General features: G+C 54.0%; 1 protein-coding gene across 1 annotated transcript in view; it reads right to left on the bottom strand.

Annotated features, from left to right (window-relative positions):
- SNX8 (sorting nexin 8) overlaps positions 1-10866 on the bottom strand; it is a 38066-nt gene extending 27200 nt beyond the window's left edge. Inside the window, exon 1 of the mRNA XM_057695701.1 lies at positions 10722-10866. Within this exon, the coding sequence (XP_057551684.1) occupies positions 10722-10815 (94 nt within the window). The 5' untranslated portion in view covers positions 10816-10866. The remainder of the gene's footprint in view (positions 1-10721) is intronic.
- Between the last annotated feature and the right edge of the window lie 3326 nt (positions 10867-14192).

The raw sequence follows: 14192 nt of genomic DNA, 5'->3' as shown, positions 1-14192 counted from the left end.
GGCCTGCTGCGCTCTCCCAGGCAGCGCGACAGTCCCACGCCCTCCCCGCCCCACACATCGCACTCAGGCCTCGCCAGGCACAGGAACCATACCTCGGTGAGCTGCTGCGAGAAGGAAGAGCTGCCCACACAGGATGGCTGTCAACAGGCGTGGCCACGTGGAGCCCTGAGCAGTGACATCCTCACGCTGGCGGTGTCTTCCCATCCCCCCACAGCCTCTCTGCCAAGTTGCAGCTGTATCTGATTATCCCCCTCAAAGAATATAAGGCAAAAACCCTGACTACGTAAAGCTATAATGTGCCTTGCAGATAACCAACCTACACTGCAAGAAATGAATGATTTTCACCTCCCTGCGAAGGTTTAAGTGTTTTTACCTCAAAGCAAAATATAAACAGACAATCTCTTAAGGTCCCTCCAAGCCCTCTGGTACTCAGCTGAGAATTTCTGAACTGAACCCCCTCCAGCCTCCGAAGCTCAGTGCAGACACCCCTTCACCAGTGAAGTGTTCCCCGAGCCCCGGCTGGAGTCACCCATCCTTCCTGCTCTCAGGTCAGCCTGAGTGTCCTTGCTGAGCTCTCCCAGGCCACCTCGCTCACGGGTGGCTCCCACACAGCACGTAAACCCCTGCAGGGAGCGTGGATTCCCTAACACTGCCTAGCACAGGGGCGGCACACAGCATGTGAACCCGAAAAGTTCTTCATGATGGACAACTGGGTTTCCAAACGCAAACGATGACACCAGACCCCTTCCTCACCCCCCACACAACAGCTCACTCAAACTGGATCACAGACCTAAATGTAAGACCTAAATCTACAAAGCTCTCAGCAAGAAATATAGAGTAAATCTTTATGATCCTGGGTTAGGCAAAGCCTTTTTAGATATGACACCAAAAGCATGAGCAAAAGAACAAAACAGACGCACTGGACTTCGTCAAAATTAAAAACCGTTGTGCTGTCAACGGATACCATGAAGAAAGCGAAAAGACAACCCACAGAAAAGGAGAAAACATCTGTCAACCATGTATCTGATAAGGGACTTGGGTCTAAAATACATAAAGATTCTTATAACTCAAGTTTTTTAAAAAGACAAATTACCTAATTTTAAAGATGGACAAGGGATGTGAACGGACATCTCGCCAAAGGAGATGTACAAAAGGCCAACAGGCACGTGAAAAGACGCCCAGACCCACGAGACCCCACCCACTGCGACGGCTGTAATCCAACAGGCAGGCGCTGACAAGTGCTGGCGAGGACGGGGAGAAAGCGGAACCCTCACTCTCTGCTGCAAAACAGTCTGGCAGCTCCTCAACAGGTTACACACAGGTTCCCGCGCGGCCCAGTGACTCCACTCCTAGGTGTACACCCACGAGAAAGGAACTCCCACGCCCACACAGAGGCGTGTGTGAACGCTCCCGTCCGCATGAGCCATCACAGCCGAGACCCGGACACGGCCCGCGCGCCCACGGGCTGCTGAAGGGGTGAGACGTGACCTGTCCATACGACGAAGCGTCCCTCAGCCATGAAAAGACACGAAGTACTGATCCACGCTACGAGACTGATGAACCCGGAAAACACCCTGCTGAGTGAAGGCGGGCAGTCACAGAGGACCACACATTACATGGTTCTATTTACAAGAAATGTCCAGAACAGGCAAATCTACAGAGACACGAAGAGGAGCGGCTGCCGGGCTGCGGGAAGAGGGGTGGGGGGAACCGGGGAGGGACCCCCGCCGGCTACGGGAGGATGAGGGGCCCTCGAGCCGACGGTGGGAGCGGCTGCTGACTCGGCAAACACAAAAAACCGCGGAACTGTGCGCTTGAAACGGGCGAGTTCTGTGGCGAGTTATATCTCAACAGAGCCTCCACAATGCTTCACGAATTCCTTCTCCTCCCCTCGCCAGTTCTAGAGAACACAAACCAAGTTTCCTGCCCCCCCAGCGCTGTGCCTGGAACACAGACGGCTCGCAGCTGGTGACTGCCGAGAAGGGAAAATACCATCTACCCGTGAAATCCTTCGGTTGGGTTTCGGGCACAAGTAAGAAAAACTGAGCTGGTGATGCTGCCACAGAAACTCCAAGTGGCCACGCTCAGACGCTGGGGACCTCCCTGGGGTCCATGTGGCCTGAAGCCTCAGTCGAAGCGGAAGCAGCCACTGAGGGCTAAGAAACCAGTCAAGTTCCCCTTGATAACATGCTGTTTCTCCCCTTCCTCTTGCCATGAATCCAAAGGCTGGAATGAAGACGGTCACCTGGACAGCTGTGTACAGTGTGGACACCAGTAATGCAAGAGCCACGACCAGTGTCCGAGCCCCCTGGATGCTTGTACAACATCTCCTGAACCCCACAAGCACTCTACATAGGTACTGTGACCCCATTTCACAGATGTGAAAGCTGGAGGCCCAGCCGGCGGCATGGCCTGCCTGACCGCAGAGTCGGCCAGGTGACTCATGGGCCTGTACGTGCGCCAGGTTACCCAATGACACCAGATCCTGTGTTGCCTCCTCAACTCACAGGGCCTCATTTGACGCCCACAACGTGGAGGGGGGCAGGGGTGGGTACACCCCACGTCTGGGCCAGAGGTCAGAGGGTCTCAGCGCAAACTGCTGACTCCTCTGTGACTGGGAACCAGCAGCTCACCTCTCTGCACCCAGCTCTCTCCTCCCCAAAATCGCGACAACACCATCTGCATTACTGGTTGGCTGCAAGAATTTAAACATACATTTATGTGTGAAAGCCTCTAGCCCAGCGCCTGGTTTTCACAGGACCCGTGCCCAGATGAAACCACAGACCGAATGAACCGCTGGCCAGCGGACGTCGCACCCTCACGCACCGGGTCCCCTGAGGATGGGACTCCCAGAGTCCCGGGGACCTCCCCGACGTGACCCAATCACGGTCACACAAGTGGGCCTTCGCCGGCTGAAAGTGGCTGTTCCTCCCCGAGCAAGAGGCCAAACCACAAAAAGGGGGGTAAAAATCACTGGTTTGTTCCCTTAGGACGTCACAAAACCGAAGCCCAGTCCCGAAAGGAGTCACCTATCAGGTGATTTCCGCTGACTCAACGCGGAGCAAGAGGGACCCGCACGGCAGCCACGGGACCCCTGCTTCTCTGTAAATCTCACCAAGCCTGCTTCTGAAAGGGTTCATCGAGCCTCTTCCTCAAAAAGCCTCTTGGGTCTCTCATTTCTGGAATGTGTTTAGGTGGGGAGGCCCAGGGACTTATTCCAGAGTATACAAAGAGTACTATTTTAGTTAACTTGGGAAATCTTGGAATAACTAACAAAGTAGAAGTTCAACGTTCCAAAAAGAAGACTCATCTCTGTTTAACTAAATTCAATCCGGTTTTGGTTTTGTTCTTTTTTTTTTTAAACCCTCCACCTGGGCCTGGATGGTCCCGTCTGAAAGTGACTCAGGTTTTCTAGAGTATCTGGACATGAACGTGAACACATTCCAAAATATCTGGCAGATGGAAGTATGTCTCGATCCCCGCAGAGGCTAAATAGAGAAGCTGCGTTCGCAGCCTAATTCGGTCCTTTTAATACCGTTCCAAGCAATCGCCCAATATTAGAAGCCAAGTGACATACAGTTAACGCCATTTCAACAGGCATTTATGGATCGACAGAAGGCGTCACGAGGAGAGAGACAGGCCCCTGCCTCCGGCTGCCTGCAGGGCAGACACGCAGGAATGCCATTAAGCAAGCAGAACACGGGACGCCTCGGACACTGGCGTGAGCAGGGCAGGAACTGTGAAAAATGTCACAGAAAAAGATATTTAGTCAGTTCTCCCCCACAATTAAATCTGCGCTGGAGGTGGAGGCCGCGTGTTCCAGGCAACGAGGGCTAGGCTCCCCGGCGCCGCCGTCCGCTCAACCCTCCCAGCCCGGCGAGCCAGGGCAACCGGAGCCTCTCCCCCCGCCGTGGGGGCCACATGTGCGCCTGGTCTGCTTGAGCGCTTTCACCCCAACTCAGCTGGAGAGCAGCCCCGCGCCACAGCCCGCGCCCCAGACGGCCCTCGGCGCTCTCAGCGGACGGGTGCGGGGCTGAGGCCCACGCGGGCGCCCGCGCCGCTGCCCTTCGGAAAAGGGAACAGCACACCTCACGAGGGTCTCGGCTGGACGTTACGGGAACAGGCACACGGAACCACCTCCCCCCCAGAAAACCCCTCTGAGGACGGAAGGGTCTCTGGGAGGGGCTGCTTAAAGCAGTCAGAAGCGAATTCTCCAGCCAGGGCCCTGAAGGGGGTCCACAGGGTGGCCGAGCTAGGTCGGCTGGAGCAGGGAGGTGACACCCCCACCTCATCGCCGGAGCGGGGCGCCAGACGGGCCCGCAGCTCCGCCGTCCACGAGCCGTAGGTGTCAGGCAAGTGACGGCCTCCGCGTGCCTCAGTCTCCCCACGTGTAAAGCAGGGGTGCCGGCGTGCCTCGCCTCACAGCACTCCTGCGAGGACGAAGCTCTCTTACACGTCAGGCACGAGGAAGCGTGTCCGGCCCGCAGCAGGCGCTCTGCGAGGCTCGGCCACCACGGCAACCACACGGCACCACCACGCTGTGAAGAACGTGCCAAACAAACCCCTGCCGTCCAGGGGGCCGGGGACGGGGTGCCCGTCCTCCCAGCAGAGCCCCCCGGGGGAAACAGGCCCCTCCCACAGGGCACAGGTAAACTTTAACCTCTTGCAGAAACTTCCACGAGCCTCCCTACCTCACGCCCATCCTAAGGAGGACACCCGGAGTGCAAAAAAGACCACACCCGACTGACCGGCCTCGGGCCCTGAAGGGCTGACAACGCAACTTCAAACCTCCCTTTGGTGCAGTACCCAGCACGGAGTGGCCAGTTCCTGGAAGACTCCTCCACCCCCAGCCTGGACTGGAACTTCTCGGGAGCTGGGAGGTGAAGTTACAGCTTCTAGAGATAACAAACTGCGCCGAGTCAGGAGTCTCGGCTGACCCCCGTCCCAGCAGACGGACTCTGCCAAAGAGGTGCGTGCTTCCCACAGCACGTGACCTCCCCAGACGTGCCTCCCGCTGCCACACAGACGCCAGTGGCCCTGGGGTCTGGGTCCTCCTTCCTACAGGTCCCAGGGCCGCGGGAACACCTGGACTCACCAGGGGGCTGGGCCAGCGCCAATGACCCCAGGCACAGACCTCAGAAACAGCAGAGCCGGGGACCTCCGGCTGATCAACGCCGGATTCTCTGGAGGCGGGGATGCTGATCCAACAAAACACGCATTTCACTATAAACGCCTTCGACAGGAACCCCGGAGTGGCAACCGAGGCCGGCCAGGACTCCCACAGAGCTGCTCAGGACGAGGTCCCCAGCGCCCGCCGGTGGTGGCCAAACTGTGCTGTTAGCAAGGCCACTGAATGTCTCAAGGTCTGGGACACACTGGGTTTTCCACCAACATTTTCTACTGTGAAATACACACACACATACACACACACATAAAATGTCTATGGACAGTTTAACAAAACTATATAAACACACATGGAACCACTATCCAGGTCGAAAATTAAAAGACGCTGGAACCCTAGAAGCCCCTTGTCCTGTATCCCTCGCAGACTCACCTTTCCCTAGCTCTGAAAGCCTAACAACTGAGCTTACTAAAAGTGTGATTCAACATGCACAGCTGACAGCAGCGGTCACCTCTAGGTTGGGGAACTAGTTTAGCAGGACAGAGACTTTGTTTACTAAGTGCAAGCATCAGGACATTTTTTAATATTGATTCGATGTAAGGGATCAAACTTTACGACATCAGCACTTGAAAAGCACAAACAAACATTCCTGGACTCATTTACTACACAGACATCAAATAGAGACTCACGAAAACCTTTTAGTAGAGTAGAATAATGTTCAGTGAAGTGAACAGGCTACAAAACGTAAGTACACCCTGAGGTTAACTATGTGAAACGGCATATGCACAGGAGAAAGGAAATACACTAAAGCTCCGCGGTTGTGGGCTCACGGGTGATTTCTCCTACTTGTATAACAACACTCTCCTCAAAGCGCCAAATCACATACCACATGAAACTCTACTGGTCTGCTTACAATTCATTCATAAGACGCGCAGGAGAGAACCTCAGTAGCACAAATCAGGGTAAAGAGTCTCGGAAAATCACGTCCATGTACTTCTCAGAGATCTCTCCAGTCCCTACCAAGCTTCCCTGGAATTCATCAATTATGAAATGGCACTTTACTTCTGCTTAGCATAGACACTCCAAATTGGGTAAGAGGGATGAAGGATCCCCCCCCACCAGCACACCTATCCACACAGCCCAAGGACACGTGTGTCCTCCTACAACCCGGCCAGCAGGACACAGAGCCACGCGTGGCCTCAGCTTCTCCTAGAGCTCAACTCACAGATCACATCTGGGGCCCTCCTGCGCCCACCTGTCCCACGTGAAGTGTTAACACTGACACTTTCACCGAGAACGTCTACCCCAAGTCTGGTTATGATTTCTTAATGATTCTACAATAAAAACATTCAAAGGATGAAAACATTACGGTTCTTCAGAGGATAACGTGCGCGGTCAAGGGTCGAGCTCTTTGAATTCCCTAGAGTCCAGGCCGCCTGTCTGCTCACTTGCCCCAGGTTCTAACCACCGGGGCAGCTCCTGTTAACACGCACCGCACACACCCCAGGCCACAGGAGTCAGCTCACAGCTCTCCAGCACCTCAGCACTCCAGCCTCTCCCAACACCCCAGCACCCTGCTGGCCAAACGTCTCTTTTTCTGGTGCATTCTTCTTAGGAAGGAAAAAATTAACCAAAACAGAATTCCCCCACCCGAAACACATCACTTTCTTGCTAACCACAAATTCTGGCAAAATGTGTTCTACGTAACAGTAATTCAGTTCCTCTTTCTTCAAATGGACACATTTTACCTTGCAAATTGTGTGTGTGTGTGTGTGTGTGTGTGTGTGAGACAGACAGACACACACACACAGAGCGAGACAGCGAGAGAGAAAGAGAGAGAGAGAGAGAGAGAGAGAGAGAGAGAGAGAGAGACGGAGCTCAAAGACCATTAACACCAATTTCAGTAATGTCTGCATAGCTACCATTGTTACCAAATTAAAATGTGATACTATCCTAAAAAACACTTACGATAAAAATGTAATTCTAGGGACTTCCCTGGCGGTCCAGTGGTTAGGACTCCACACTTCCACTGCAGAGGGCCCAGATTCCATCCCTGGTGGGGGAACTAAGATCCCACATGTGACAAAAAAAGAAAAAAATGTAACTCTTTTCCAACATCAGAGCCCTCTCTGCATAGCAGATACTATTCTAGATACTGGGATGTAAATAAAAATAATGGTTTCTGCCCGTCAGGAGTTGACAACGGAAATGTGTGTAACAGAGGGAGAGAGACGGACAGGAAGGTTTCTTGCCCCAGTGCAGATGGTACTTTAAGGTATAATTTAATCTGTCAAATGCACACATCTTAAGCGACAGCTCAGTGAACTGCCTCACAAATGTGTACAGGCAGAGCAGCAGCAAGGGTGCTGGCGCGAGCACAGAGGCTGGACCCCGCACAGGCGCGCAGAGACGGTGGCTGCCGGGCACGGAGCAGCTTGGAGAGCGAGCAGAGTTCAGGCCTGACCCCACAGAACACCAGGAGGCAGCTGGAGGTTTGGGAAGACACACGGCTCAGAGCTTCCTAACCGAATGGGATGTATGGAGTGCCGTCCAATGAGGCGCTCCAATGGAAGTGAAGCTGATTCTCCCTTGTTCTAAAAACCAAGTTTAGGGGAATTCCCTGGCAGTCCAGTGGTAAGGACGGGGCGGCACTTTCACTGCCAAGGGCTCAGATTCGATCCCTGGTCGGGGAATTAAGATCCCGCAAGCCATGAGGCACGGCCAATAAATAAATCAATCAAAAAATAAAAACCACGTTTAGGTCTTCAGGACTGTAGGAAGCAGTAATATACCCAGCAGTAATTTGTCTGTATTTTTTATCAGTGTACGATGCAGTCCCCCAAATCCCAAGCACATATCATACTCATGCTTTGCTGCTCTACGGTACAGTCACTGAGCTCTGTAACCTCTAAACAGGCCCTGATGCAAACTCTCAAGCTACAGTCAGAAAACAAAGTGTACCAGTCAGATATTTTGATAGTTATGATTTTAATATAAAATGTCCAAAATACAAAAAGAACAGCTAAAAAAACAAAAAAAAAAGTGCCCTAAGAAAATGGGCAGAAGACAAAACGCCATCAGCTCAGAGAGGCCACGCAAGGTCAAAGTGTTCCAGGAAACCAAACCTCACCCATAATCGAAGAAACAGAAATTAAAATAAACATAAAACACGTTCTTAATTTCTCTAACGCTGAAGGGAGTTTTTTTAAAAAGGGATTTTAATGGCGATGAGGCTATGGGGAAAAGATGCTTTGCTGTTACTGGTATAAAGTGGTAACAGCCACCAGAGAGAATAATTTGTCATTATTTGTTAAAACAAAAAAATGTGCAGCCCTGTGACCCAGCAGTTCCACTCCTTAAGGCAACCAAGGCAGAATAACGGTCCCTGAAGGTACTCACGTCCTAACCCTGGAACCTGTGAATCTGCTGGATTACACAGCAAAGGGGAATCAAAGGTGAAGATGAAATAAAGGTTGCTAATGAGCTGACCTTAAAAACAGGGCGAGGATGTTGATTACCAGGTGGGCCCAACGTAATCCTAGGGGTCCTTGAAAGTGGAAGAAGTGGACAAAAGAAAGAGAATCAGAAATGACAGGACAAGAAAGGTGTGGCCTACGGTAGCTGGAGCACGGGATTATCAGGCAAGGAATGCGGGAGGCATCGGAGAGCTGGAAAGGGTCAAGAAATGGCTTCTCCCCGAGGGCCTCCAGATGGAACGCAGCTCTGTCCACAGCTGGATTTTAGCCCAGGGAAACCTGTTTGGGGCTACTGACCTCCAGAACTGTAAGATCACAAATTTTTGCTGTTTAAGCCACTGTTTGTGGTAATTTGTTACAGCAGCAGTAGAAAACTAACACACCACCCTAGGGAAACACGGGCAGGAGCGCACAGGAGGTGCACACTGTCTGAGTACACACATGTACAAAACATAAAAACAGAGATGAGAGGAAGTGACTGCAAACGGGGTGAGACTTTATCATGTTCTGTGCTTCTTTAAAGCAAGTGTGTTTGTCTATGTATTGCATAACTGGAAGTTAAATTTTTAGGGAGGGAGTTAACATTTACAGCTTAAGCTTCCAGCAATTAGAATATAAGACTCTTAAGGCTGAAAACCACAGTGAACACATTCTTTCTGACAATCCCAAAGGCACTACTAAGACCCAGACCCCACAGTCCCCACAATCACTCCTAACGGTGGGCTCTGGCTGTGTGGACAGAACACCACAGAAGAGGAAACTGGTTGCATACCCAGAAGCCACAACTCCTTCAACAATCAAAAATCCACCTTTGCTAAAGCGTGAGAGATAGACATATCACCTTTGGATAAAATTCACTCTCAGAGACTTGCATTTTCTGACTCCAGCCCCTCCAACCACGGTCCCCACCACGACATGCCCCCTTTAACACTGCCCACTCTGGGCAAGTCACTTGCCTCTGGGTTTCAGTCTTCCCAGGGTTTTGTTTGTTTGTTTGTTGCTCTACCACTTCACCTGCCACCCAGGATGGCTAATAAAATCACCAGGGCCCCAGAGAAGGCTGGCTGCCAGTCTCTGAGAGCCCTGGTAGATGACACCACAATGGCAGCCAGTGGGTGAGTCCTGCAGGAAACATCCAGTGCTGCCCCCGTACCTGCAAAGAGACCCCTGAGCGACCACCACATCCAGCAACTCTGAACTGCTTTACAACCCGCGGGGGAAGGAGCCTTCCCACGCAAACACGGCCCCACATTTCCAAGGGCAACCCAGCCAAGGAGCCCAGAGTGGGGCCCCGGTATAGGCGGGCTGACTGGCCCACGCTGGGCTCAAACGTGTGACTTCATGAACACGATGTTCTAACGACAAGCCAGAGCCTCTCCTTACACAGCTACAAGTGAAAGGAAAAATAACTAAAGGTCAGTGTTGGGGGGGGGGGGGGGGGGGGAGGTGCTGCCCAGACGCAGACTCACCAAGGGTCTTCACGTCAATGAGGCCAGTCTAATGCACTGCCCACCCCCACTCCCGCCTCTTTCTCTCCCTAATGAATCAACTGTCTAGCAGCCTCGGGAACTCACTTTAAGCGTGGCCCCGACCCCCACCCCGACGGCGTTTCCGACCTTGTGCCCCCCACCACCCCCAAGAAGCAGCAGTAACTCACACCAACACCACCTACATCTGCTTTCCAGTTGGAGGACAGGAGGGGTGCCGCTGAAGCAGGGACAGCCCAGAAAAGCCAAGCCTCGCGCCCCCACCCAGAGAAGCGCTTACGGGCAGACGCGGCGGGCCGGCGCGGGGGACACGCGCCCTGCGCGGCCGGGGCGCTCGCCGAGGCCGGCAGGTCCGGGGCCTGCGCCCCACGCGGCGCGCGGGAAGCTGGCGGAGGGCGGGCCCTGCGGCCCCCGGGACCCGGGCAGCCCCGGAGAGACGCCGGCAGCGGCGCGGGCGAGGCGCCACCCGGGCCAGGCGCTCGGGCTCGGGGCCGCGCGGCCACGCTTCCTCCTGGGCCGAGGGCTGGGCGCGGGGAGCCGGCGCGGAGCGTCCGCGGACAGCGCGGCAACCGGAGGCCGCCGGGTCTCGGGGGCGCGGGCCGGAGCCGCGCGGGGCCCGCGGGGGCCCAGCCGTACCTGCCGCCGGCGGGTCCACCTCCCCGTCCGCCTCCGCTTCAGCAGCTGCAGCCGCTGGCGCCGCGGGCAGCGGGTCCATCGCGCCGCCAGTCATGTGAGCGCGCGCCACGTGACTTCCTCCGCCGCAGCCCGGGCTCGGCCCGGCCTCGCCCCGCCCACGCCCGGGCCTGCCCCGCCCAGCCCCGCCCCCGCCCGGCCTCGCCCCCGCCCCCGCCCGGGTCTGTCACGCCCACGCCCGGCCTCGCCCCGCCCACCCCTGGTCTATCCACGCCCACGCCCGGCCACGCCCCGCCCCGGCCACGCAGCCTAGGGGAGGGCAGGCGGCGCGGTCCAGGCGCGCGCTCGGGCCTCCCCCGTGCGCCGCTGCGCCCCGCGGGCTCGCTGCCGGCTCCCTGGCCCGCTCGTTTAGTCCCCAAGCTGCCCTCGCCCAGGCACCCGGCGGCTCGTGCATTCCTTCACACGGTCGCCCTCTCGTGCGCCCACGCGCCGCCCCACCCGCTCCTTGCCGTCCAGTCGTGGGTCCTCTCGCCCCCCTCGCTCCCTGGCTCGCTCACTCCTGACTGCCGGCGGGAGGCCGGGTGGGCCCGGCGCTGCGTGCCGAGCACACGGAGATGCGCTCGCTCCCGTCCCGCGCCTGGAGGACAGACGGGCGCCCAGAGCGGAGCGAGGGTCCTGGCCTCCCAGACCAGACAGGGCTGGTTCCCCCGGCCCTGCGGGGCGACGCGATCCCAGGACGGGCAGAGCCTGAGCTGGGGCTGGAGGAATGCGGAATTCCGCAAGAGCAGGGACTGGGTCCCCGCAGGCACCAAGGCCCCGAGGCATCACACAGCTGCAAACGCTGCGGTCTTCCTGGAGCTGAAAGTGGGAGAGAAGACGGAGCTGGAGCGGTTCGTAGGGCTCCACTAGGGCGGGCCTGGTTTCAACAGTAAGGACCTTGGACCCCCTAACACTGGGACACCTGCCAACACCCAGGGAGTTGGTAACAGCGATCGAGAGCCCCTGTCAGGGTCCTGGGGAGGGCCCAGTCTCCCCAGGGAGTTAGCTCTCCTTGCCAGAGCTGCCGGGCATCTTTGTGAGCTGCTCCAGCAGGGATGGCGCTCCCTCAGCACAACTGAGGAAGTGGTGTGCCTCTTCCACAGATGGGCATGTAGCCGCTTTCCCGAGTCACAGTGGGATGCTGTTTCCTTCCGCCACCACGCGCTTCCTTTAAGCTGTTTTTGTATCAAATGCTGTGCTCAGCACCTTCTCCCCTCCCAAGGCCAGAGCGCACACACAGTCCCTCCCTATCCCCTTCCCCACTTCCTGGTATTATTTGCTACATACCTCTGTCCCCCACTAGATTGTAAGATCTTTATTAAATGTTTAAATATTCACTGCACCTTGAAAACTGTGAAGCATTACACAAGTATAAAGTTAGGCATTGCTCAAGAATAACAGCATATTCAGTTTATTGTATGTTAACACTATCTCAATAAAAGTTCTTAAAAAAAAGAATAACAGCATATTAAATTTATTATTTTAACACCTCTGATATATGGTCACACAGCCTCCAGTTCAGTTGTTCTGCATCTTGGCTGCACTAATCACCCGGAGAGCACTCACCCTGAAGCCCACCCTAAGGAATTCTGATTTAACTGGTCTCAGGTGTGGCCCAGACACTGGATTTTTTTTTTTTTTTAAAGCTCCCTGGATGATGGTAAGGTGCAGCCCAGGTGGAAGACCACTGCTCTAAGTTGAAAGTTTTACTCTCACAAACATTTCCTGAGTATTTGCTAGGCACGGAATTTTGTACGGCACGAGAGCGGAAAGTGAGGGACGCCACACAGGGATAACCAGACGTCCCCACCCTCCAAAGTTCCTGCTGGAATTGACTGGAGGAGCAGAACACAGCAGGATTCTCACACCACATGGAGTGCAGTGGGTGCTGGGGCTGAAAACGCGGGTACTGTGGAAGGAAAGATGAACCGTTGGTTCCAGCGTGGCTGGTTGTGAATGCCTCCAGAAGAGGAAATTCAGTTGTTAGGAGCTGTGGGCTCCACTGCCAGGTATCACGAACAGTGAGAGAGTGCTTGGGAAACATGCACTGAAATATGTCTGCCTGTGACTTCTTCAGATCCTTGCCAAAGAAGCCTAACCCTTATACTATTTCTGTTTCATTCAGGAAATGGTAAATAGAAAAACGGAATTTCTGGTTCTTAAAACCCTTTGATCAGTGGCAAGAATCCAATTACATTAAGACTGTTAATGTTTTCTGAGTCACTTTTATCACTTTCCATTCAGGAAAATGAGAACTATGTAAGAGAACTGACAAGCTGGAACGCAGAACAATGAAGTCGGGATGCACTACACAGGTGGACATGCAGAAAGGGGCTACCATCAGTTATCCTACAAAAGAGTTACTAAAATGCTTCCAGGAGGATATCCTAGAAATATCAACAACAGTTTACATGTTAGTCAGGATAGGCTCACGTATGCTGCAGTAACAATCTCCAGTCTCAGAGGGGTTGCGTTCACCATCCTCACCCAGACACCCAGGATGACGGGGCGGCCACCATCCGGAACTTCTGCCATCCTGACAGAAGGAGAGTACCCTGAAGACTTTAACTGCCCTGACCCAGAAGTGACACACAACGCTTCTATTCAAAACTCACTGGCCAGAACTCATGTCGTGGCTCTACCCAGCCACAAGTGGGACACTACCATGTCCCTGGAAGACAGAAAGCCAGAAATGTCTGAAACAGCACAAAATACTGAGCTGATAACCAAACTAACATTCACTGAGTGTGCCTGCTACGTGCTGAGTACTCTTACACAGGCTTTTCCTTTAGAAACTCATCAGCTCCTCACAATAAATCTAGGAAATACTAGTATGATTATCTTCAGTTTAGCCAGAAAAGTTCAACACACGAAGATCCCAGAGCTAGTGGATATAAGATCTGGGATCCAAATCCACACTGTCTGGTCCCAGAGACCATCCTCATAGCCCCTATGGCATTTCCCCTGTGCTATAAAGCTAGAAATCTTTTATTTATTTTTATTTATTTATTTTTAGGCAGCGTTGGGTCTTCATTGCTGTGCGTGGGCTTTCTCTAGTTGCAGCGAGCAGGGGCTTCTCTTGTTGCAGAACACAGTCTCTAGGCACCAGGGCTTCAGTAGTTGTGACATGTGGGCTCAGTAGCTGTGGTGCACGGGCTTAGTTGCTCCACAGCATGTGGGAACTTCCCGGACCAGGGACTGAACCCATGTCCCCCTGCATTAGCAGATGGATTCTTAAACACTGCACCACCAGGGAAGTTCCTAAAGCTAGCAATTTATCTTCCAGGTTCTTAATCAGGAAATTCTGGTCCACCCACAACTTCTTGTTTTAGGAGGCTTGGTAGGGAAGCTGCCTATGGCTCTGTAAATCATATTGTGGGGAAGGACTCTAAAAGCAGAAAAAATTATAATAATTTCATTAATAGTAATCAAGGG

Source organism: Hippopotamus amphibius, chromosome 9 (genome assembly GCF_030028045.1).
Source record: "Hippopotamus amphibius kiboko isolate mHipAmp2 chromosome 9, mHipAmp2.hap2, whole genome shotgun sequence".
NCBI classification, from domain to species: domain Eukaryota; kingdom Metazoa; phylum Chordata; class Mammalia; order Artiodactyla; family Hippopotamidae; genus Hippopotamus; species Hippopotamus amphibius.
This window is presented reverse-complemented; position numbering and strand designations above follow the sequence as displayed.